General features: G+C 32.3%; 2 protein-coding genes across 3 annotated transcripts; one reads left to right on the top strand and one right to left on the bottom strand.

The window, feature by feature from the left end:
* Window positions 1–11,375: 11,375 nt before the first annotated feature.
* On the top strand, window positions 11,376–18,369 carry LOC120080916 (uncharacterized). 2 transcript variants are annotated; one of them, XM_039035595.2, is made up of 5 exons: window positions 11,495–11,914; window positions 13,663–14,071; window positions 14,448–14,683; window positions 14,768–15,563; window positions 15,902–18,369. In XM_039035595.2, exons 3-5 carry the CDS (start codon window positions 14,450–14,452, stop codon window positions 18,064–18,066), a joined length of 3,195 nt encoding a protein of 1,064 aa, XP_038891523.1. In that variant the 5' UTR covers window positions 11,495–11,914; window positions 13,663–14,071; window positions 14,448–14,449; the 3' UTR covers window positions 18,067–18,369. The 2 variants fall into 2 exon arrangements, with proteins under 2 accessions (XP_038891522.1, XP_038891523.1); XM_039035594.2 differs by lacking the exon at window positions 13,663–14,071 and having other exon boundaries at window positions 11,376–11,914.
* A 3,969-nt stretch (window positions 18,370–22,338) lies between these two features.
* On the bottom strand, window positions 22,339–24,343 carry LOC120080748 (UDP-glycosyltransferase 708G1-like). Its single transcript, XM_039035371.2, has one exon. The coding sequence runs from the start codon at window positions 23,914–23,916 to the stop codon at window positions 22,528–22,530; it is 1,389 nt and encodes a 462-aa protein (XP_038891299.1). The 5' UTR covers window positions 23,917–24,343; the 3' UTR covers window positions 22,339–22,527.
* Between the last annotated feature and the right edge of the window lie 3,438 nt (window positions 24,344–27,781).

Genomic DNA, 27,781 nt, shown 5'->3' with positions numbered 1-27,781 from the left:
TGAATCACGTATTAACTAATGTCATTATACCTTTTAAATTTTAGGCATTAATGGTCATGCCAATTATCATCTTACTTTAACCTAAAAAAACTCTCAAAAAATATTATTTGAAACTCATTTCAAAATGTAAGAATAAATACAATGTGTTATGGAAGGTTTATAGGTATGAAACAATGTGTTATGGAAGGTTTATAGGTATGATTAAAACATTCCAAATTTAGGAGTGTAATTTATAATATATTGAAAGTAAAAGGATGGATGAGTTAATGGGAAATTGGAATGGTTTAATTCGCGAATACTTATTAACGAGGACTACATGTTTTGGTTTTGGCCGTTTGCTAAATTTATTAATTTTCTATATTACATTTTTTTTGGAATTTGTGCCAAAATATACGTTTTAGACTTTTGAACCATTCCAAGAAATACATATATTTTCGATAAACTAAATATGAATTTAGTTGTCATTTGTTGCGTATAAATTACAAGACACGATGATACTATTTATAATTATATAAAAATATAATTATCATTGTCCCCATTCATTTCATCTGAAAGATACATTAAAATGTATCACACAATAAACGTTTAGTTAATGTGAATCACGTGTTAGCTGATGTCATCATACCTTTTAAATTTTCGGCATTAATGGTCATGCCAATTATCATCTTACTTTAACCTAAAAAAACTCTGAAAGAATATTATTTGTAACTCATGTCAAAACGTAAGAATAAATACAAAGTGTTATGGAAGGTTTATAGGTATGATATAAACATTCCAAATTTAGGGGTTTGATTCATAATATATTTAAAATAAAAAGGATGGATGAGTCAATGGAAAATTGGAATGGTTTAGTTTCGAATACTTATAAACGAGGACTACATGTTTTGGTTTTGGCCGTTTGTTAAATTTATTGATATTCTAAATTACATTTTTTTTGGAATTTGTGCCAAAATATACGTTTTAGACATTTGAACCATCCCAAAAAATACATATATTTTCGATAAAATAAATAAAAAATTAGTTATCATTTGATGCCTAGAAATTACAAGACACGATGCTACTATTTATAATTATATAAAAATATAATGGTCACGCCAATTATCATCTTACTTTAACTTAAAAAACACTCAAAGAATATTATTTGCACTCATTTCAAAATATAAGAATAAATACAAAGTGTTATGAAAAGTTTTTAGGTATGATTAAAACATTCTAAATTTAAGGGTGTAATTTATAATATATTGAAATTAAAAGTATAGATGAGTCAATGGAAAATTGGAATGGTTTAGTTGGCGAATACTGATAAACGAGGACTACATGTTTTGGTTTTGGCCGTTTGTTAAATTTATTAATATTCTAAATTACATTTTTTTTGGAATTTGTGCCAAAATATACGTTTTAGACATTTGAACCATCCCAAGAAATAGATACATTTTCGATAAAATAAATAAGAAATTAGTTGTCATTTGATGTGTAGAAATTACAAGACACGATGCTACCATTTATAACTATATAAAAATATAATTATCATTGTCACCATTCATTTCATCTGAAAGATATGTTAAAATCTGTCACATAATAAACGTTTAGTTTATGTGAATCACGTGTTAACTGATGTCACCATACCTTTTAAATTTTAGGCATTAATGGTCATGCAAATTTTCATCTTACTTTAATCGAAAAAAAACTCTCTAAGAATATTATTTGTAACTCATTTCAAAATGTAAGAATAAATACAAAGTGTTATGTAAGGTTTATAGTTATGATTAAAACATTTCAAATTTAGGGGTGTTATTTATAATATATTGAAAGTAAAAGGATGGATGAGTCAATGGGAAATTGGAATGGTTTAGTTGGAGAATACTTATAAACGAGGACTATATGTTTTGGTTTTGGTCGTTTGCTTATTTTATTAATATTCTATATTACATTTTTTTTTGTAATTTGTGCCAAAATATACGTTTTAGACGTTTGAACCATTCCAAGAAATACATACATTTTCGATAAAATAAATATGAAATTAGTTGTCATTTGTTGCGTATAAATTACAAGACACGATGATACTATTTATAATTATATAAAAATATAATTATCATTGTCATCATTCATTTCATCGGAAAGATATGTTAAAATATGTCACACAATGAATGTTCAGTTTACGTGAATAACATGTTAACTGATATCACCATACCTTTTAAATTTTAGACATTAATGGTCATGCCAATTTTTATCTTACTTTAACCGAAAAAAACTCTCCAAGAATATTATTTGTAACTCATTTCAAAATGTAAGAATAAATATAAAATGTTATGGAAGGTTTATAGATATGATTAAAACATTCAGAATTTAGGGGTGTAATTTATGATATATTGAAAGTAAAAGGATGGATGAGTCAATGGAAAATTGAAATGTTTAGTTGGCGAATACTTATAAACGAGGATTACATGTTTTGGTTTTGGCCTTTTGCTAAATTTATTAATTTTCTATATTATATTTTTTTTTGGTATTTGTGTTAAAATATACGTTTTAGACTTTTGAACCATTCCAAGAAATACATATATTTTCGATAAAATAAATATGAAATTAGTTGTCATTTGTTGCGTATAAATTACAAGACACGATGATACTATTTATAATTATATAAAAATATAATTATCATTGCCACCATTCATTTCATCTGAAAGATATGTTAAAATCTATCACACAATTAAAGTTCAGTTTACGTGAATAACGTGTTAAATGATGTCACCATACCTTTTAAATTTTAGACATTAATGGTCAAGCCAATTTTCATCTTACTTTAACCGAAAAAAACTCTCCAAGAATATTATTTGTAACTCATTTCAAAATGTAAGAATAAATATAAAATGTTATGGAAGGTTTATAGATATGATTAAAACATTCAGAATTTAGGGGTGTAATTTATGATATATTGAAAGTAAAAGGATGGATGAGTCAATGGAAAATTGAAATGGTTTAGTTGGCGAATACTTATAAACGAGGATTACATGTTTTGGTTTTGGCCTTTTGCTAAATTTATTAATTTTCTATATTATATTTTTTTTTGGTATTTGTGCCAAAATATACGTTTTAGACTTTTGAACCATTCCAAGAAATACATACATTTTCGATACAATAAATATGAAATTAGTTGTAATTAGATGCGTAGAAATTACAAGACACGATCATACTATTTATAATTATATAAAAATATAATTATCATTTTCACTATTCATTTGATCTAAAAGACATGTTAAAATATGTAACATAATAAACGTTCAGTTTACGTGAATCACGTGTTAATTGATGTCACCATACCTTTTAAATTTTAGGCATCAATGGTCACGTCAATTTTCATCTTACTTTAATCGAAAAAAACTTTCCAAGAATATTATTTGTAACTCATTTCAGAATGTAAGAATAAATACAAAGTGTTATAAAAGGTTTATAGGTATGATTAAAACATTCAAAATTTAGGAGTGTAATTTATAATATATTGAAAGTAAAAGTATGGATAAGTCAATGGGAAATTGGAATGGTTTAGTTGGCGAATACTTATAAACGAGGACTACATATTTTAGTTTTGGCCGTTTGCTAAATTTATAAATATTCTATATTACATTTTTTTTTTTGAATTTATGCCAAAATATACGTTTTAGACTTTTGAACTATTCGAAGAAATACATACATTTTCGATAAAATAAATACTAAATTAGTTGTTATTTGTTGCGTATAAATTACAAGACACGATGATACTATTTATAATTATATAAAAATATAATTATCATTGTCACCATTCATTTCATCTGAAAGATATGTTAATATCTGTCACAAAATAAACGCTCAGTTTATGTGAATCATGTATTAACTGATGTCATCATACCTTTTAAATTTTCAGTATTAATAGTCACGCCAATTATCATCTTACTTTAACCTAAAAAAACTCTCAAAGAATATTATTTGTAACTCATTTCAAAATGTAAGAGTAAATATAATGTGTTATGGAAAGTTTATAGGTATGATTAAAACATTCCAAATTTATGTGTATAATTTATAATATATTGAAAGTAAAAGGATGGATGAGTTAATGGGAAATTGGAATGGTTTAATTCGCGAATACTTATTAACGAGGATTACATGTTTTGGTTTTGGCCGTTTGCTAAATTTATTAATATTCTATATTACTTTTTCTTTGGAATTTGTGTCAAAATATACGTTTTATAGTTTTGAACAATTTCAAGAAATACATACATTTTCGATACTATAAATATGAAATTAGTTGTCATTTGATGCGTAGAAATTACAAAACACAATGATACTATTTATAACTATATAAAAATATAATTATCATTGTCACCATTCATTTCATCTGAAAGATATGTTAAAATCTGTCACACAATAAACGTTCAGTTTACGTGAATCACGTGTTAACTGATATCACCATACCTTTTAAATTTTAGGCATTAGTGGTCACACAAATTTTCATCTTACTTTAACCGAAAAAAACTCTCCAAGAATATTATTTGTAACTCATTTCAAAATGTAAGAATAAATACAAAGTGTTCTGAAAGGTTTATAGGCATGATTAAAACATTCAAAATTTAGGGTTGTAATTTATGATATATAGAAAGTAAAAGGATGGATGAATGAATGGGAAATTTGAATGGTGGGCCCACTCCCAGTATTTTTTGCCAAATCTTCCTTATTAGTTGCTACTTTGGAAAGTCACTCATTTTCCATGAAATTGATAATCAATCTTTCCAATGGGACCACATCACACACACTCTCTCTCTTAAATACCAAACAAATCATATTAAAATATCCTCTCTCTCTCACCTCATTTATTTTTATTTTATTATTTATATTAAGTCACAATGTCACTACAAATATTTAAATCCCATCACACAATGTTTTATATTATTTTCTAAATTTATTTATTTATTTTTACATACATTTTTTAAATTTCAAACCAGATTCCATAGCTACATAATTTGAGACAAGTAAAAGAAAATCTCAAATAAAATTTTAGACCTCATTGATTTGATTATTTCTCTGAATTCATCTATTATATGCTCTATTCCATCTAATGAAAAATTACGACGTAGTAATTATTTTTATACAAAAATTATTAAAAAAACCTTTTTTATATATAGGAAAAGACAGAGTATAAACATAGGATGCATCTAAATATTGCTCTTATAAAAATTGAAATTACATTCTATAATTATATACCTTTATAAAAACGTATTTATTTCCCAAAAATTGTTTATTTATAATTTATAGTTTTTAAGTAGACGTTTGAATTTTTAGCCAATATTCATAAACAAAAAACAAGTTTTTCTCTTTTGTTTTTTTTCTTTTTCAATATCTGGTTTTGGTTAATTTTGAAAACGTTTCTAAAATGTACGTAGGAAACGATATATGGAAATGATGATTATAAACTCTTTTTTTTTTAAAAAAAAACATGGCCCCGTTTTCTAACACTTTAATTTTAGTTTTCTTTTTTTCCCTCTTTTTTAGGAATTCTAGCTATTTTTCTCCTAAATTTATACCACTCTTAAATTTTTAGAAGAAATACTTGAATTCTAAGTCAAGTTCTAAAAACAAAAATTACTTTTTCTAATTTTCAAAATAAGATTTAGTTTTTTAAACCACTCTTAAAAATTAGATAACGAAACAAAAAAAATTGGAATGGGTGTTCATAAATTTATATTTTCAAAAATAAAAAATAAAAACAAAAAATTACATAACAAAGTCCAAATAATTACCGAATTGTCATAATTGTAACATCTTAAATTAAATTAGCATTGAGGCAACACCAAAGTAAAACATTTATAAGAAAAATTAAGATCAACAATCAATTTTATTTGTGACAAAGGAAGAGGGTCCGAACATAAATAAAATAAAGTATAAAATGGTAAAATTTTCAACCAAATAAAGTATTTTAGTATAACACTTTAAATTAAAATTGTGTTAGTATAACGTGTTTATTAACAAAATTGTGGTATACGGAATAACAATGGGAATATGAATTGGGATGAGAATGAATTATACCAAACTTTATTTATTGATAATAATAATAATAATAATAATATTATTATTATTTTGAGGCGGCATAATGAATTGATATTTCCACTTTACGGACATCCCCAGAATAACGTGTGATGGTGCACGTACCACCTCATTACTAGAGAAGAATAGATAGACGGGAAATTTTGGGGCCATGGATTTGGACTTCACAGTTCATATGAACTAATTGGCCCCACACTGAGATGCACTACTATATAATATAATTCAATCACCTTTTTCCCTCTTCTTTTTCTTTTAATAATAATATAAATGATTAAATTATTAAAATCTCCTCTCGAAATTGGTAGTCTCCTTCTTAGATTTTTCAAGTTCCACGAGGTCTTCCTTACTATGACTCTAGCAATAATCCGACTTGTGGGAACCGTTACTTGAAAGAATAGAGGAAATGGAGAAGAAGATTTTTTTTTCGAACTTTTCTTAAGAAAATTAAAAAAATTTATAAATGGACCAGAGTAATTGTAGAGGTTGTATATTGGGAGCCTTATTTATAGGTTACTCCTAATCCTATTGGGATAATCCTTAGGGGACGTTTGGGGCTTAGTTATTATAGTCTAGGTTATTATAGTTGGGTTGTGATAGATGTAAACTATTTTAGTTCGAGAATGGAATAGTAAACGGTAGCAAATAATAATAAAAAATGATGAATGTAAAATAGTAAAACTGTAGTAAATAGTAAATACTGTAGCAAATGAGGGTTTTAAAATAGTGTTGAATGTAGCTAATGGGATGTTTTGAAATAGTTTTTATTGTAGTAAGTTGTGGTTATTATATTTTGATGATAACCCTTACCCCAAACGCCCCCTTAGATTTTAAATTACATATTTAATAATATCCGATATTAATAAATATCTTCCCAAATAACATCTCATATTAAATTATTTGAAATATTTAAATCATATTAAATATGCATCTCTGGCAAGTTCTTTAATTTGAATTTCATTCAAATTAAATATTTAATTATTTGAATCCAATCACATAATTAATTAATTCTCCCTCTATTTAATTCAAGTACATAACCTATTTATATAAATATTGTCCAAATAAATAATTAATTCTCCATATTATAAAGTTACTAATTGAATCTTCCTCAAATAAACTTTATAATAAATTATATATCCATCGTACCCAATACAATTAATATTTTTCCTAAAAAATTTGAACACTTTAATTTTGTTGAATTGTTATGATATGAACCGTCCAATACATCAAATTATTAATTATATTTTATTTAATAATTTCGATGTAATCTTATTATTTTAAAATTTTATCATTTTTATGTTACATTAAGTAGGGTTATTTTTGTATATTTTAACTATGAACTATAACGTGAGGTTAAGGTTTTCTGTGGAAGCTATTAAAGCTTTGCCTTTAGGTTATTTTGGAGAGTGAAGTTTTTACGATGAATTGAGTTTTGGCTATGATGCTTCTTTCAAGTTTAGTCAAGAGAGCTTCTTGAATTTTGTAATTCATGCGTTGAGTTGCATGCCAATAACATTCAAGTGGGATTAATCATCATATCTTGTGAAGTGTTCGAATCTTGAGCTAAGAAACTCATATTTGTTTCAAGATATTTGATCTCAAGACAATCCACGTCTAACCCAATCCTTAGGGTTGATCGAGTTGATTTGGGAGTTTTAGTGATTGAGAATTAGGGGTTCTCGTCCCAAAAGAATTTCTAATTCCAATTTGCTAGATTTTTCATTTCATATTATTTTTAAAATTTTATCTCATATGCATACAATATAAAACTATCATTCACATTATATCAACCAATATTACATTTAAAATCTTATCTCAATTACCACAAAGTTTTTAGAAAAGAAGGCTTAAAGTATATATTATCGATTATTGATCAATATGTCAAAAGTTCAAATTATCCACCTCATGTATATTGTTGAAGAAAACTACTAATAAAGAGAGGAGAAATTAGGCACCACCTAATTTCATTTCATTTTGGATACACACTTTTCTCCCATTCATTTTTACTAATCGATTCATTGAAACTAAAAGAAAAAAATCACAATGTAATATGACTAGTTATAGCAAGAACTATTCTAAAATGAATATACTTGCAATGATTTACTTCTATTTAAAATTAAATTAAGGTCTTAGAGAAAGAGTATATTTGTACATAAACTACTATTTGTATACCATGGTCCATGATCGAATCTAATGATGTGATGGCTTATAACATTAGTTAAAGAAAGTAATTAATAAAAAGTCATTTGTGATTTCTCTAGCCTGATGTTATCTAAATTCATTGCTGTCTTTTAAATCAAGAGTAGAATAAATACCATAAGTTATGAATTCAAATACAAAATATTTATAATAGACGTGATCGAGATGTTTAATAAATTTTTTAATAAAATAAATCATAAACATGAACTTGTACTACCAAGCCAAAATATTTATTAGTCGACATTCTTTAAAAACTCAAATAATTGTCGACATTCTTTTACATATTTAAAAACTCTCTGTTGACTATTTCATATATATATTTTTTTAGTCTTTAAAAGTTGTATTTTTTTTTTAATTTTTACAATTTATGTAGGTTTGTTTTAATATTTCTCTAAAAGAAAAAAAAAAAATCTTGAATCTGTCAGGTTCTAAATATAAAAGTGAGTTTTTAAAATTATATATATATATATATTAGTTAAAAAAGTTTGCTTGAATTTTAAAAATGTTTGTAAAATATAAATAAAATCTCATAATTAGAAGTAGTATTTATAATCTTAGTGTTAAAAAAAAAAAACCTAAAACAAAATATTTATGAAAGGTTGCCTCTTAAATTTTTAATTTTATCCAACTTATTAGACACTTTATAAAATCTGTATAATCTACAAATTTATTGTATATGAAATTGAAAATGGTTAGGATCACATCAAATATAATATTCAATTTGTCTCAAACATTCACAGCATCTAAAATACATTCATAACATTTTTTAAAACAATGAAAACAAATTCAAAATAAATGCTTCATGGTCAATCAAATTTATTAAACCCCGAAATAAAAATAAGTTCCTTATTTATTTACCTTTTTTTAAGTACGAGAGATTTTTCATAAGTTAAAAAAAAACAAAAAAAAAACCCAGAAAATCTACTATATAAAAAATAGTTTAAATTACAAAAATGGTCAACTTACAAGGAAGCTTTTGGGTCCAAGCTTACATTGAATAGTGGATATTATATTAAACTCATATGAATTTTTTGCTAATTGAAATTTTCAATTATTAAAGCTTACTCTTAGTTACAATATAATTATTTGAAAAATCTTCGGTGTTTATAATGCTTATTATTTTATAATCATAATCTCTCCTTATTTATAAACAAAACTAAAATAGACTACAATCACGTTTACTAAATCTTAATGAAGATTGGTATAATCATAATGAAATTTCATTGATGGATCAATTATATTAAATTTGGATCGCAAACGTAATTGGATTAATTGTGGTCACGTTTACTTAAAATAACGAATTTTGTCAAAATTACTGTAATCATTACCTCTGAGGATCAAGCAATAACGGTAATAGTAAAGATGTTAAAATTGATCATTTTTTAACTGTAACAGTAATAATAATGGTAGCTGTAACGGTAATTATGACAGTAACAATAATGATAGGATGTAATTCTTAGGCATAATTGATTGAATACTCTCTAGTCTTATTCATCAATTAGATTGCGTTATTTTATTCCAAATTTGGATGTGTGGCCCATGTGCTAGTACAAACATAGAACACAAGTAAACAACAAAAAGAGTAATCAAATAAGGTATGTTTTTTCATTCCCAATCTATTACATTTTTAATAGGATAAATCTGACATACATTTTAAATATATTATTATAATCTCTAGATTATAATAACCACGGACTATAATAAACACGCTTAAAAAAAAAGAAGATTATAATTTAGAACTTAGCTCAACTGACATAGTATTTATATTATCGATCTCGAGATTTGAGATTCGATTTTCCTATCCCACACTTTAATTACAATATTAAAAAAAAAAAAAAAGCAACAACAACAACAAACCAAAATGTTGTAAAACAAAAGAGCTAAAACTAGAAGGGGAGGGGATTAAACATTCTACCATAGCATTCCCATGGAAATGTGCCACGTGGGACTGTTATAGTCGTATCTTGAACGACGTGTTAGTTTATCTTGCAATTTGCAAATTTATTAATTATTTTCTGTAAAGTAAAATTTATCTTTTTTTAAGAAAAAAATTATCTTTAAAAAAACTTGCTTCCAGCTGCTCAAAACAAAACAGAGGATAAGTGATCATTTCTTTTTACGGAAAAATCAATAGTGGCATTTCCGTAATTCCGAAATAGGTAGAAGGGCATTTAATAGCAAAACTCAAAACCTCAATAAACCTCATCCTCCCCACAGTATCAACTGGACCCCACCTATGTCTGTTGTATTAGCCAATTAAAACATTGCTTCCAATGGACACATTAATCAAATAAAATTTTTTCACAACAATTTCACTTCATTTTCTAATATAAATATATGTAACTTTTCAAATATAAATTTCTTCCTTTCAATATTATTTGTTTGTATCATTTTGGACTAAACAGCGAATGGACTCTTTACGTGTTTGTCAATGCAATTCGATTGACAAAGTTAAAACTATTAAAGAATACGATATTGCGTAAAATCAGTCTAATGGAAAAATTTCGATATATCAAAAAAATTTATATATAAAAATGTTCTATTCATATCGAGACGAATCAAAGAGTCTCGTTGTTATAATTTATAAGCCGCTCGATGCTGTTCCAATAAACAGACAACACATATATAATAACTCGAGTCTCATTTTATTATTTGGTCTCATGCCTATATTAGACTCATTAATAGGATTAGAAAATTTTCCATCTTAATCCTCATTATCTTCTCATTTTAATATAACTATAATGTCAAATTTTTTTCTCCTTTTTTGTTTTAGGATAATTAAGGCTAAATCTTATCTAAATTAGATTGATGTACTAAAGATTTTTGTTTTTTTCTTATTGAGAAAGTAAAAAAGGGAAGAGAAAAAAAAAGGAAAAACATAGTTAGATTTGTTAAATGTGTATTTTAGTGAATAAAGAATAGTTTGAAATGTATGATATGATATTAAATTAATATGTGCACCAAAAGCAAGGAAGGTGGAGAGAATCTAGAAATGCCCATTTCTTTTTGTTTACTTCAATATAAGAGAAATGAGTTTAAAATTAATTTAAAGTTAATAAAAAAAAGGAAAAAAAGAGAGTAAAAATTATGAAAATGGGAGAGAGAAAGAAAGAAGAGGAAGTGAAGAAAAAGCAGAGAATAAAAAGAGACCGGATGTTGACAAATTTCATGTCACTGTTCTTAGAAGGTCGTTCGTTTATGTGAAGATTTCTTATCTGGGATCTCTCTCTTTTCTTTTTTCCAAAAAAATTAAAATTAAAATTTAAGAACTTCTTTTCTTTCTTTCATTCCCCTTTTCTCTCTCCCTAGTCCCTGAAAATTCTCTTCCTTCCTTACATAAACAATTTTGAGAGAGAATTAGAGAGAGAGGAGAGAGAGAGAGTGGCCCAGCAGATCGAAAATCTCCTCTTTTTTCTCTACCTCGATGACGATCTAACCTCACCTCTCTCTCTTACTGCTGTTTCTTAAACACCCATCTTCTTATTTCATCTCTATATTTATAATTCTGTTTGGGATTTTCTTTTTGGGTTTTGTTTTTTGATGGTGAAACTCTCCTACTCTAAATTTTCCCCTTCTCAAGGGGTTGTTAATGGCTGAATCCGTGAAGGGTTCTTGAGTTTTTCGAATCGGAGGATGTGGGTTTAAGGTAATTTTCCCATCTATTCATTTTTTTTTTTCTTAATTTGATTTCTGGGTTCCTTTTGGATTCCGATGATTCTCCTCTTTTTTTGTTTTTTGATGGGTTTTTCTTAATTTGTCTTAATTTCGTATTCTACTCTCTTGCTTTTTCTAAGACTGTTTGTTGTTTGCTGCTATGGGTTCCGACCCTTTTAACCATTTGGGGTCTACTGCTTTTGCCTTATGCATTTTCTTTTCCAATCAGACTTTTTAGTTGTGAACAGTTTCTAAATTTTACATTTGTGGATTCGACTGCTTGTTTTCGGTTGGTGATTATTGTAGATTGTGTTTTGTACATTTGGAATTTGTTTGTTGTGATTTGGAGATGATATTGATGTTTGTTCTTTGGTATTTTAGTGAGTGGCTGAGGGGATAATTGATTTTTCCCTTTTTGATCGTAATTTTATTTTTGGTGTTTTGTTCGACTGTATTTTCTATTGAGCTTGGGGAGATTTGATTACACCTTGGGTTCAATTTTTTTGAGTGGTGTTTGTCTTTGTTCTCTGATTTGCTTTTGCATTTTTGAGGACTTTAAATGATCTATTCCTGCCTGCTCAAAATTGAAGCTAGGGAACTAATTTACTGGTTTTGATTAATTTGTGAGTTGAAAGGGTACTTTGATGATGCATTGTTCATTTTAATGCACTGTATTTGGACTTGCAATTGATAGCTTAATTTGGTTGTAGCAGTTGTCTTGATGCGAATGGCAACTGAGTAGGCTTGTGTGGAGATTGAGATGATTACGATAATGCTTTAGCTGCTTTGTGTACATTTTCTTAGCTACTGATCTGAACTGCCTTGGTTGAATTACTCCTAAGTTTTCTCTGAGTAATTCTGTTATCTGTCAGTAACTTCTTGTAGTTAAAGGCAGTTGCCATTAAGTCCCTATCAGTCCTTATCATATGAGCAGCCTTCTGTTAAGTTGCTTTTATGCCGGATATTGTTGGTTTACTGGAGTATGAAGAAGATTTGTGCATGTATCGTGACAACTCGGATAGAGCATACTATACTACTACCTCTTACTTGACACTGAATTTCTTGAGAGCACGTTTTCTCCTCGAGTTCCCAACTTATTTGCATAGGAAACTCCTTATTTACTCCCATTGTAGTGTTGCTTTAAAGTTGCAACTGTGCGTGGTTATGATACTGAAGAATGGAATGCCTTTAGGTGACTTAGATATACTAATTTGATAGCACATTGTATCATAGATCGGTAGCTCTATTTTCGCATTGGTTCATTGCAACTTTCTTGGACATTGGACGGCTTATTTAATCACTGTCCCCAAGAAAATTGCTTGGATATAACAGTAATGGCGTTAGTGTTTGATTCTGCACCTGATACTGTGCATTGTTAGTTAGGCAGTGGCAGTCAACAAACATGATTTCTGTAAGTAAGCTCATTGCAATTGAAATTTTCTTTATTGAATTAATATTTTCCCTCTTTTGATTTTCGCCCTTTGAGAACATTTCTGGTTCTTTACCACAGTCATAGTCGGCTATATATCTTTGGGATAAGTAGAAATGAAAGCAATTGTTGTAACATGATTGCTTTCTCTTCAATCTTAGAGTCTGCAATAGATACCTTTTATTGGAACCAATTAGTCTAACAAGAAACCTAATTTTGCCTTTTATATATGTTTCACTCAAAATTTTCAATTGAATTTGGAAATACCTACAAGTTGTTCCTCGTACCGAGAATAACCTTCCCTTCAGCAGATTATTCTCGCCTCCAGAGTCATCTAATCCCTAATCTGAAGCATGTTTTGGGTCTCAAGACATGACACCAAACCACACGTGAGCATTCTGGGGTTAGTATAAGCCACAGAAGAAATCTGTGGCACTTGGGTTAACATGGACTGTTCTGATCCGAAACTAGTATACATTATTCTTGCGGGCACATGTGCTGTCTTTAAAGTTGAGCCTAGAGGGTATAGTCTTGATATTGAAAACAGGAGGATGATGGGGATATATTTACAAGTAATATCCTCCGAGGTTACCAGGGAGGGGGATGCATTTGATTTGGAGGCATGAGCTGGAATAAAGGATTACCAACACATTGGAGATAGAAGAAGCAACAGTGTTAGGGAGAACAAAAAAATAAGAGCCGTCATCCTTTATATTAAAGGTACCCCCAGGACTTCAACATCTCACCATTTCCTTGAAAATGCCCAAAACTATCTCTCTTTGCTATTAGACTTGGATTGCAACTTTATTTTGTTTCTCAATTTTTCCCAACCATTTGGATACTCAAGGTGATGACCATGACTTTCATAGTTGAAGATTCATGTCCTTGTGTCTGGCTTGACTTTTGCCTTTAGCTTAGAGTTCATTCTTTTTTCTTTGTCACAATATAATGTTAAGAGACGTGCTGATATGAATATCCATTTATTATTTAATATGTTAATATGAGTAGTTCTGATTATTCAGATTTATTAATATCTAAAAATCTGGATTCTGTTCAATATGAAAGTATATGATTCAATGAATCTTCATTGACTCAGGAATGGGAACAAAGGTGCAGTATGAAAGTTATTTGCCAGGATATCACTCAATGAGGGATCTAAATGAAGATTCTCATGGTTGTAGCTGGCCTTTATATTACAGTGAAAAAGCATGTCAGAGCGGTCAATACTATAATGGAATTCTGCCAAGAGCTACCTCCGATGCATATCTAGGTTGTGATAGAGATGCAGTGAAGAGGACAATGCTTGAGCATGAAGCCATATTCAAGAACCAGGTAACGCTCATTCCAAGTCTTTGAAGCTCCATTGTTATGGTCACATTGTTTTTTGAGTTTCTTTTTACTTTTGTCATTAAGCAGGTTCGTGAGCTGCATCGGTTATATATAAAACAGAGAGAGTTAATGAATGATATTAAAAGATCAGAACACAGACACCCGGTACCTGTGGACATATCATTCTCATCTAGTCCTCTAGCATCTCAAAGTACTCCTGATGGTGCAAGGAAATGGCATCTCCCAAGCTTTCCTCTTGCAATTTCTTCCAGTGGACCATCCGTACCTGGCATTGAAGATGTAAAATCATCTTTAAGTTCTTTGAAAGAAAACAATAGAAGCGATGGCCTCTTACCATCCCAAAATGGAACTAGTTCAAAAGACTGTGAGGTACTAGAATCTAGACCCTCAAAGTCTAGGAGGAAAACATTTGATCTTCAACTTCCAGCAGATGAGTACATTGATAGCGAAGAGGGGGAGGTATTTCATGATGAAAAAGTGCCTTCCACGTTGGGTTGTCACTCAAATGGCAACAAGAAATTTGAGACTCAGAGTTGTGTGACAGCAAATTTGAATGTGAATCCTGGAGAAAAAAGTGGTGGCCAAAGTGCTGCTTTGAGATCTGACTCGTGTTTATGGAACAGATATGGTTTGGCTGACTTAAACGAGCCTGTTCAGGTCGAAGAGGCAAATGGGTCCAATTTTTTTGATCTTCCTAGTGCTCGTGACTCTAGCAATGGGGAGACTCAAGGCCCCATTGTGTCGTCTACAAAGCAAGAAATTTTTCTGAGCTCCAGTAGTGAAGGTGGACATGCAACAAATAGGAATTCGTATATTGAGAACGGAAATAAAAGAGAGGCATTTCCTAACATCTTTGAAGCAGGTATTATTTCTTCTTTATATTGTGTGAACATTAGTAAAATTTCATGCAAGGGTTTTTGGCTTTTGCTGTTCCCCCAAATTTCTTTAGTCAGTTTACCTGATCTGCAGATGCATCTCTTATCTCTTAACCTTCACAAAAAACATATTTAATGCTTTGAATATATGAACAGAAAAAGAATACATGAATCTGAGAAATTGAAGTCTCTATACCCGTGGCCCGTGGTGGTTACCTATATTAACTGGAATCTTCACTTGGAATGTTTTTCTTATGAACATAGAAGAAGTTTGTTTTAGAAAAGTTCTCACTTGTTTTTGAACCCTTAAACTACTTTATTTCAGGACGTAGCAAGGAAAGTGAGAAATCTTTTGCTCATGGTCAGATGGAAAAATTCCATTTATCTTCTAATCCTTTGCAAGTTCCACTTAACAAGTTCCATGAACTTCCAGTTTTTTGTCTCAATGATAAAAGCAAGGTTCAACGAGAGTTGGACAGGCCAGCTAATGATTTGCAATTATCCAAGAGAAGTTATGAAATGTCCAATACTGGGGATCCTGGTTTTCTTTTAGCTTCTCAGACATCTCGCACATATCAAATTGCTCCTTCTTTCGACGTGGGTAAGTCTTGGGCTCACTCCGGTTCATCTTGGGAAAAGTCAAATGGCAACAGCTCCCAAAAGACGACTTCAGGTCATACACAGCCGTGTTTCAAATCTTCTGCTGCTGTTCAGAAGAGTTTTCCTTCATCAGCTCAGAACAATGGAATTTTTGGAGATAGATGGCATTTGAGTAGTGACTCTAGATCAAACCCTGGGTCTGGTTGTGAAACTCCTTACCAGAATGGATTATATTTCGGGTCTGCATCTGGTTCCAATGGGGGAGTTCTCTCTTCTACCATAAGGCAAGACCATGGGGCAAACTATTACAAGGGATCTGGTTGTGTGGGCACGAATTCTCCAAAAGACATTAACTTGAATGTAGTGCTCTCAAAAAGTTTATCAAATGAGGCAGCTCAACAACCAAACTACGGGACCAGAGAGGCAGAACAAAACAATGAGGACCATCATAATGTATTACCTTGGTCAAGGGCTGTACCTGCTGCTAGTAAGAATGAAATGAACAATTCAAGAAGATTTCCCATGACTGCAGAGCTTAATTTTGCACTCTCTCCGAAGAAACAATGTTCTGATAGAAATGAAACTGAAAACGGCAGTAAAGTTATATGTTATCCAAACATCGAGTCTAATTCACATTGTAGTAACATTGAACCCAGAATGTTGGAACACGGTGAATGCCAGAGTAACCGAAAACTTCTTGGGTTTCCCATTTTTGAAGGGTCACGCATTTCTAAGAATGAGTCGTTTTCTATTACATCCCCATCAGCACCTCTTCCTAATCCATCTGAGAATGAAGTGGAAGATAACCGGAAAACTAGAGTACTTGATATCAATTTGCCTTGTGATCCTTCAGTTTTTGAGTCAGACAACGCTACTGACGGAGCTCTGGCTGTAGAGAATGGAAAGGACACAAAGATCTCTACTGTGAGAGTTGATATTGATTTGAACTCATGTGTAAGCGATGAAGAACCATCTATGAGACCTCTACCCCTGGCTTCTTCAAGTGGCAAGGAAAAGGTCGTGGTAGATATAGATTTAGAAGTCCCAGCAATGCCCGAGGCTGAAGACGACATAATTGCAGAAGAAGAATCCTTGGAAAAACAGCTTGAACAGCAACCACAATCTCCTCAGCACAAGGCTGTTGATATTCAGGATGATCTTATGGCTTTAGCAGCAGAGGCAATACTTGCCATCTCTTCTTGTGGCCATTCCTGTCATTTGGATGATAGTGTTAGCAATGCATTGGAAGATTCTTCGAGCGATCCCCTAAATTGGTTTGCCGAGATAGTTTCCACACATGGAGATGATGTACAGACCAAGTTTGACACTGTATTGAGATCCATAGAAGGCAAGGATATTGAGGAATCCTCTTTGAGAGGGATTGATTACTTCGAATACATGACTTTGAGGCTGGCGGAGGTCGGTGAAGAAGAATACATGCCTAAGCCCCTGGTTCCAGAAAATATGGAAATTGAAGATACTGGAACCAATTTGTTACAAAATCGGCCCCGAAAGGGCCAGACGAGGAGAGGTAGGCAGCGAAGGGACTTCCAGAAGGACATCCTTCCTGGCCTTTCTTCTCTATCAAGGCATGAGGTTACAGAAGATCTTCAGACATTTGGTGGGCTAATGCGAGCGACGGGCCACTCTTGGCATTCTGGAGTTACGAGGAGGAACTCTACTAGAAACGGTTGTGGTAGGGGAAGACGACGATCAGTGATCAGTCCGCCGCCCCCTGTGCAATCAGCATGTAATCAGCTGATACAGCAACTAAGTAACATTGAAATGGGTCTGGAAGATGGAAGCCTGACTGGTTGGGGCAAAACAACTAGACGGCCCCGTCGGCAGAGATGTCCGGCCGGTAACCCTCCGGCTGTTCCTTTAACTTAATCAACGGTAGGAGGCTTTGATTTATTAATTGAGCATATGATGTTATAGAGGAAAGCTGGGAAGGTTATTTGTATGGCTCTAGGTTGAGATTTAAGATCCATGGAGCAGAGTCCCCTCCTTGTTCTTTGTACATTTGATAGCTGAAGATTTGGGTTCTCATCTGTCTTTGGGTGTCTGCCAATTCTGTATTATTCATAAATAATGTTGCATGATTTGTTCCTTGGATATACCACCAGAGTTCCTAAACCTAAACCTGTGAGGCTGATTGACACTTTGCTTTGGGTTTTGAGATGGATTCTGTTATGATCTTCATCTGTTTTATTCTTTTCTGCTTCTTCGGACCAACGGTTGCTGGATTTGCAACGAGAGCGAAGCTGATGAAAGGTTTGAAAATTTTCATGGTTTTAAATATTTCATCCAACGATTCATACATGTGATAAAGAAGACAGTTGTAGCTTCTAAAATTACTGTTGTGAGATAAATCTACATCTCAACTCAAATTCTAATATTTGATAAACAATAGTTCTACATCTACTAATCCAATCATTAATATGGTTCCTGTACACGAGTTTGTTTATGACGGTTTGCCGTAGTACGAGTAGTTTCATTTCATTCATGATTTGATGATACTTAAATGTAGTCTATCATTTAGCCCAAGCGTAAAACCCGAGTTTGAAGAATTGTGGGAATGGGAGAGTGAGGGACACGCGCGGGGGAAGCGCGTGGGAGGAGTTTGAACATGCGTAGGCATGTCGGTGTCGAAGTTGATTTGGTTGGTACAGGCAGTTTCCTTATTAATAAGAGTGGGCCCCAAAACCAAATAGAGATTTTCAAAGTTGTCATCCAATCATATCCTTTTCTTTTCCTTATTCTCATGCATCTCTCACTCGCTCGCTGTCCATTCCCTATCTCTATCTGTCCTTTGCTTCTCACGCTTCCGTCACGTGTCTCTCATTTTCCATTTATTCTTTAATTATTTATTTTAAGCTCAATTACACAAAATACTACCCAACTTTGTAATTTGGTTTTAATATATATATATATATATATATATATGCTTAAAATACGATTTTGATCTCTAGTTTGTTTGATTTTAATCTCCTCATTTATTTTCAATAAATCTTAAATTTACTTCTCAATACTAGTTTATTGTTATTATTTTAATTTTGTTTTGTTATCTATTAATATTTTTATTATAAAATTTGGAAATATATTCACATATTATATTTCTTTATAAGAAAATTATTATTATTATTTCATAAATTTTGATAAAAATTAATTTAGTTGGATTAAATTTAAGATTTATTGAAAGTACGTGAAGAATTAAAAGCATAGATTAAAGTTAAAAACTTCAAAAAAACAATGATCAAAATGGTAGTTTAAAGTTTGAAAGTATGAAAGTATCTTTATTGTAATTTTTTTTATAAAAAAAATGACCTGAATTTTTAAAAATTACGGTAATACCCTTAAACTTAAAAAAAAAAAAAAAAAGTTAAAAAAATTCTTTTACCATCGGTATATGTCCTACAACTTCCACATTTTCACCTCATTTTTATTAGGTTTTAAATTATCACATTTTGGTCATCTATTTAAAGGCTAAATTATTTAAAATATCCTCAAATATTTACTTTGTTTAAAAAAATACTTACAAGTTTCAAAATTAAAAAAATCCTCTTAGTGTTTGATTAAAATGTTAATATTTTATTTTTTTTAAAAAAAATCTAAACTTTAAAAAACTTCATTAATACATAAAAACTATTAATATCTCAGGTAAAAATATCTTTTAAACTTTTAGAAGTTGCATTAACATCCTTTACATACGAACGTTACAAAATTAATATTCATACTTGTTTTTGGGGATTGCATATGTTGTTACATATTTTTTTAAAAAAAGGTTTTTCTAAGGGGTAAAAAGAAAAAAAATAAAGAAATTGATTCGTCCTCGATCTATAGGTTGTTTATAGTTTAGGGTGAAACAACGTTGGTTGGGCTTGGTGTGGGTCTACATTAACCAAATCAAGTCTAATCGAGCTGTTGCATAATGGGTCTTGTAACAGCCCTGTGTTCATTTATGGTTCATTATTTTCCAAGAAATTATGGTTCATTCACGCCACATTTGGGTAAAGTACATCAATTGGCTATTTGCTTCATTAATAAATCTAGACATATGAACGATTGTGTTAGCGAGTAATCTTATAGATGTTCGTCTTTATTGTAGATCTCTTGTGGGACCACTTCGCCTATTTTGATATTGCTTTCCAAGCTGACCTACATGAAATATTCTCGCATTGGTGTGGTATCGAGCCAACAACATTTTAATACGTAAGTTAATATAGGTAGTGTATAGTTCAACTAAGCATTCAAAAGTAAGGTTAGGGTTTTCATTTGAAAATTACTTGCGCTTCCTCTTTAGGATCATCGAATGAGGCTATTTGTAGTTCACTTTAACGTCTTTGGTTACGTGTAAGCCTGTGGTGTTATGATGTTTGTGGAATCGAGGTTACCTTTTATCTGATACCTATCTGGTGTTATGTGCATCACCATTAGTGTTAAAGGAGATTGTGGCTCTCGAGGTTGTAGCGTGCCATCATTGAGCTCGACTCAGTTATTACTTGAACTTGGTTGATCGACTTAGAACTCGAGGCTTTGACTTAACCTTTTTGAGACACATGATTTTACACCTTACAATTTGCCTTGGACTTGGGCCTTGCTTGGAGCAACTCTCAGCATTTGGATGTTCACATAAAATTCAACATATATATCAATCAAATTTGATTCAATCATTAACAAGGTTTGTTTCTTCCAAGTTACATAGCCAAGTATTCAACTATGTTAATAAACCAAGACTTTTATTTTACCTAAAGTAGGTTTTTTTTTTTTTTTTTTTTGAGAAAATATCAAATTATACTCTTTAGCTTTAAGGGTTGTATCAATTTGAGCTCTAAACTAATAAATTTATTAAGTTAAACCCTAAAATTTTTTAAGACCCCATTTGTTTTACAGATTTTTCCATGAGATTTAGACATTGTTTGTTTCACAGGCTTTTAGATTTTAAAACACAGGATATTATTATCAAGAGAACCTTTTTACTACTCTGTAGAATGGTGAGATTATGTCTAGGAGATTAACAATAAAATATAAACTAATTAATTAATAAATTAATATAAATTATTCATTACTAATTACTATTAATTTTGATTAATTATCAAATACAAATATATTATTTAGACTTAATAAGTTTCAGCTAATACCTTCACAATTAATATTTTATGATATCTTAACTATTTAATATAAGATTATTATGATTAATTATCAATATTATAATTAATTTATACTAGTTTATTTTTTAGTAATTAATTTAAGTAATTCAATTATGTTTAATATAAAAGTAATTATTTTATTTTCGTTTTAATTCATTACATAATTAATTAATATAACAATAAATTAAATAATGTTAACTTTAATTAATGACGGCATCAATTGGTCTCTTATATTTAATTAAGTAATTATTTAATTTTGATTTCTATATAGAAAATTGGTAACTTTAACACATCTATTTAACTTTCAGATATTAATTATTCTGGGTATCCATACATATTTAAACACAGTCATTAATTATTCTAGATATCTAATACCTAGACATTCAAATTCCTCATATTTAATATATATACCCATAAAATAATATCAGCGATTCAAACGGCTCACAAGTGTGTTAATTCACATCCTTAATTATTTTTCATTTGGAAAAACCTCGTGTGAAATTTATAGATGTATAAATTAAACACCTAAACTTTCATAAATGAATTAATTTAGATCCTTTGTCATAATTGTCTTTGAGAATCATCAATACATTTACTTTATTTGTCAATTTTGTAAACCAACATTTAAAGAAGCCTACACACGTACGTGTTTGAGAATCAATACATGGATGATTTTCAAAAGTAGTCATAATAAAAGGTTTAAATTGATAAGCTTATAAAAACTTACGAGTTTAATTAAGTCAAATCATAAATTTCACACTATATTGGTTGAACAAAATGTAAATAGAAATAATTATTAGTTCAAAATTTTAATTAATACAATGTCAAAATTTAGAATTATAAATTGATATTTTCCATATTTTAATACATTAAAACTAAATTTTAAAACTAATTCGAGCATCACTCACCTAGCTTACCTATCAACCTCTCTACATATATTTTGAAAACTTGTTTTAGTTCTGAATTTTTTCGCCATTATTTGTGTAACATTTATTGTGTTTCATTATCTCTATTACATTAATTTCGCTCTTCATTTCATAGACTTCACTTACTTTGTGGATTTTTTTAATACAATAATCGAGAGATTGAACATATAAATACCACCTAGCAATAGTAATGAACTAAAATAACCGTAGTAATACAAATTTTACCACTGCGGTAATTTCTTTTTGAGGCAAGTTGAGAAATGAAGAGTAGGGTTTCAAGTCCCCTTCCTCCACCTCCCAATCAGCCCTTCAATTGCTCTGTCGCAGCTTCCTCCAACTTCCACTGCTTTAATGGCTTCATCTCTAAACTTTGCAGCTTGTTTCCTCAAAGCTTCACTCTCCATCATCTCTTTAATCCTTCCTGCAAGTTCCTCGCCCTTCACCAGACATGTCTGGCCCCATCCCCATTCTTCAACCCACATTCCAACCCCTTTCTTTGCTATCAATTCTGCATTGACCATCTGATCTCCGATCTGAGGCCAACCCAAAATTGGCACTCCCTTCAACCCCGCTTCCATCACAGAATTCCATCCACAATGGCTAATAAACCCACCCACTGCTCTGTGCCCTAAGATTTCCTGTTGATTCACCCATTCCTTCAATACCATTCCCTTTTCCTTCAGTTTCTTCATTAGTTCTTCCCCCACTATTTCCTCTAACCCCTCTTTGTCTTCCTTGTCCACTACTTTATCTTTCACTGCCCACAAGAATCTGTACCCACTAGAAACTAACCCACTTCCGATTTCTTTGATTTGGTCTCTTGATGCGGCGGTCCGGCTGCCGAAGCATGCGAAAACAACCGATCTCGGGGGTAAATTGTCCAGCCATTTTATGGGAGATTTGGCATCTGGGTTTTCGAAATCACATGGTAACAATGGTCCTATTGGTATTACTGGGGGTAATCCATTTAGTACCATCCCACTGTTGAGTGCTGTGAGAGTATCTCCTTCTATTGTGTCCATTGCATTGATCAAAATCCCATTTAGTTCTCTGATTCTCTGACCATCTTGTGAGAAAATTTTCTCGAAGATCGAATTATTGACAAGCAGAGGAGGAGGGAGGGATTTTTTGGGAATGGAACCAATGGCTGGGATGCGAATGAAGTCGGATGATGGATCAGACATTTTAGCAACCGGGTAATAGGCAAAGAGAGAGAGCATTTTAGCAGAGGAAGGGAAGAGCGCGTAATTGGGTATGTTAAGGGTTGCTGTAAGTTGAAGACTAGAGGAAATCAAGGCGACATCACAGACAAGAGCGGATAACGGCGGAGAGAGAGAGGAAAGGGGAGAATTGAGGATATGGACAGAGCGACGAATGGCTTCAAATTGAAGAAAAAATGGGTCATCGGAATTAGCGATTGAAGGGTCAAGAGGTAAGATATGGAACTTGAGTTCAGTGATTTGGGGAAAAGCAGAGAGAAAGCGGGAAATGAGGTGAGATTCAGCGGAAGATACAGAAGGATGAGAAGTGATGAGAGTAAGCTTACAGTTATGGCGGAGGAGAGTGTTGGTCAGTCTCAGGAAGGGAACAAGATGGCCCATGCCGGCACTTGGGAAGAGAGCAACATGGGTTTGGTGGCCGGAGGGTTGATCGGAACTTGACATTTCCGGCGAAGATTGAGGTTGAAGAATAGTAGAAGAAAAGAAGAGAGGTTAAATAGTAAGGAGTGTAAATGTTGAATGCGATTGGTTGATGGTCGACATTAAAACTTGGAAGGTGTTATCGTGGGTGAAGAGAACCGCTACTTCTAACTACCACCGCACAGTCAATTTATCATTAATAGTTCAACAACTACTTCAATTCAATTGAATTATTTGGACTCAATGGTTATCAATGAGAGATCGGAGAGCTATGAATGAAGCTATCAACGATAGATATGTAGATAAAAAATTAAGATATATGTATATTTTAATATAGAAATAATAAATGCAATCCACTTAAAATCATAAAATGTCAAGTTAATGACAATAATACAAACACTGAAATATAATACAAAAGGTACCGTCAGAGATGTTGGAATACAATAGTCAATAAAATACAATAAAAATATTGATGGCACATTGATATTAAAAAAACTTATATTAAAGGTTGGTGGCTAACTTAACAAACCAACATCTTGATGCTTGGTGTAAGCCGTACAAAGACTTCTTGAGGTGACACACCATACCCGAAATATTGCCAATAAAACCAAGTGATAATTTCATATACTCTTCCTTATCGAGATCACCATGAAGAAAAGCACTGTGAACATCCATCTGATGCAATTTCCAACTCTTTGCAGCTGCAACTGCTAGAAAAGTTCGTACACTGATAATTTTTGCCATTGGAGCAAAAGTCTCGTTATAACTATACCTTCAACCTGATGATTACCAAAAATTACAAGGCAAGCCTTAAGTCTTTCAATCTCTCCAGTGATATTTGATTTTATATACCAATTTACACCCCAGAGCTTTCTTACTTGGGGGCAAGACTTCCATGACCCAAGTCTGGTTAGCTTCCAATGCATTTATTTCTTTTTGCATGACTTCTCTCAAACCTATATCTTTTATAGCTTGATCGAGGTTCATGTCCTATAGTCATTGCTGCAAGAAATATACGATGTTTTGCAAAAAGTTTATCATAATTCACAAAGTGTTTATAGAGTGGGGGAGTACTCGAGGAACTCATGGACACTGATGAACTTCGAGATGGACTCTCTTACTGTGTAGGTTCAGTAATAAAATCACGAAAACGAACTGATGGGCGTTTGGTTCGTAAACCTCTGCCCAATTCATCTACTTCACTTGCTTGTTTTCATTGTGTAACATTGTTGGTGACTCAATGGTTGTGGCGATGTGATTAGAAGTTTCACCCAAGATATTGTCAGAACTTTCATCCTCAATGTGAAACCTGGATTTTAATTTCCTTACTTAAGCATGTAATTAAGCAAATTAACTAAGTATAAGTTAAACCCTATGTTGAAGAGAGGGAAAAATTTCTAAGTGTTTGAATAAGTTTGTTGAGTAGCTTTGAGTTGAACCTTAACTAGTAAAATTTTGACTAAGTGGGAAGTCAAAAAGAAACCATGCGTGTGATGTTAGGAAACATTAACGAATGAGATAAGGCTAAGTTTGTAGAGGTAGAAAGGAACTAAGCATTGAAGCCAAGGACAAACCATGTGTGATCTTGTGAGGTATGGACGCATGTTGGTCGAAGCATTGGCAAGAGGCATTGTCTAAGGGTTGCTCATGCGTTAGGATGATAGAAAGCTACGTGAGCAAGAGCGAGAAAGCTATACAATGAGGCAAGGCGCTGGGCGGACGATCGTATAGCTATGTGCGGTGCTAAGCGATGTGCTAGACAATCGTGTAGCTACAGGTGATGCTAACCAATGTGCTAGATGATAGCACTAGACGATGGGGGTTGTGCGATAGACGCAGACGCTAGACGATGGGGCTACACAATAAGCGGACGCGCTAGACGATGGGCGTGATGCGTTGGACGATAGGCGTCAGCGCTACACGATAGACGTAGGAGCTATGTGATAAGCTATGTGCTAGACGATGAACGTCAGCGAAAGATACGCGATAGCGAGATCATTGAGAGCGAAAGATCACTAGACAATGGAGCTATGCGATGGGGCATAGGTGTTATACGATGGGCGCAGGCATTAGACGATCGGCAACAGCGAGAGGGCTGGATGTTAAGCGACAGCGAGAGATTCACTAAACGATTAAGCTGTGCGATGAAGTGCAAGAGCTACACGATGGATTAGACGATGGGCCAAGTGTTTATGCGGTGCTGAGGCTTGCATTATGCAAGGCTGATGAATTTACCCAGACAAATGGCTATACCGAGAGAAGGTTGAGTTTGAGTTAGTAGGAGGTGGACGAATAGAGTTTCGTGCAAGGAAGATTTATGCATGAGGAAGACAACTCAAACTTCATGCAAGCAGGTAAGTGGCATGGAAGTAGGTGAAATTCAAGAAAAAAGGTGGTGGCAAAACATGGTGCAAACACTCCAAAGTAGGAGGTATTTTGCGTTAAAGGCTTTGTAAGATGAGAAGGATCAGTTCCTTTGGCCTATAAATACCACCGCAAGGTGATCTTTCAGTTCAAAAATCGAAATCCTCTTCAAAGAACAGTAGGAAGAGTGTTTGAGAGCAGATTCAAAGGAAGATCAAGTGGTTCTAAGAGGAGAAGATGTTGTCGAACAGTGAGGTCTGAAAGTAGCATCAACTTGGGACGAGAAGTTCTCCCATTCACTCATGCGTTTTAAATGATGTTGGGATAATTTAGGGACGCGTTTTGTTTTGTTTTATTTTTAAGGACGAATGGGGTTGTACATTAAATCATGCGTTAGAAATGGCTGATGTGTTTGCTCCCATGCGTCTGAGGTCATGCGTCGGAATGATGATCATTAATCTTAGCATGCAATAATCGCGCGTTCCTATCACAAGTTTTCTTACGCTTGTGCCAAGTATAACACAAACACAAGTTTCTCGGGTAATCTGAGGTCAAACTCGGGGACTTGTCACTCAATAATATTTATGAAGTGATGCGTTTGAGGCGATGAATAAGAATAAAAATAAAGCGAAGAAGATTTAAATGTTTTACATACTACTCCTACTCCTAACTAAACAGATTGAGCAATAGAAGACTTGCAATGAGAATAGGTAGAGACATAACAACCATTAATGCTTAGTAACGTTTACTATCTTAAATCGCTCGAGTAATCCCAGCTCGTTGTACTAACGTATCACACCTCTAGGTGGTCAGCCGCATGATTATATCTCTATAGTGCATGGTTGTGTCGAGCATAAGATTGTGCTTATCTCTAGGAAAAATACGAACCTTGCTTAGTGCGTTCCATCCTTTACCTTCTCAGGCAGTTAGATGCGGCTACTTAACTTATAGACAAGTAATGCAACATCCCATAGACAGGCGTTGCCACAGCCTTTCACCAAGCAAAGAGGATTAACTCACTATACTTTGCACAACGCACACCTCTCGGTGGGTTGCTACATGCATCCTATCTCTAGGTTACACGATTAAGCATGCGATTGACTTTGATAAATAAACGCTGAAGAAAAACTATGATAGAGATGAAGATGATGAAGAAGATGGTAATGAAGGAGTAAGATTTGCATTGATCACAAAATATCTTAATATCTCAAGCTAAAATGTAATACAATACAGAGATTAGAAGGGAGATGAAGGACTCTGCGTCAAGGCTGCCGGTGGTGCCATGGTTGAATGGTGAAGATGTCTATCTCGAGCTCTATCTCCGGTGAATGCTCTGATCGTCACTCGGTCTGGGCTGTGGAGATGAAGAATTCTCACTGGAAATCTCTTTCAAGCTCTCATCCGTGATCACAAACTTATGCCTTGAGGCAGAAGCTCGGATGTCTCAAAATGAAGGTATCAAGGGCTATTTATAGAATTTGGACACTGACAGCTGTAATAATGAAGGTATGGCTCACTGTTGCTT

This window comes from Benincasa hispida, chromosome 7 (assembly GCF_027475165.1).
Source record: "Benincasa hispida cultivar pf3 chromosome 7, pf3_genome.v1.1, whole genome shotgun sequence".
Taxonomy (NCBI): Eukaryota; Viridiplantae; Streptophyta; class Magnoliopsida; order Cucurbitales; family Cucurbitaceae; genus Benincasa; species Benincasa hispida.
The sequence above is the reverse complement of the archived record's forward strand: the minus strand, read 5'-3'. Positions and strand labels throughout refer to the sequence as shown.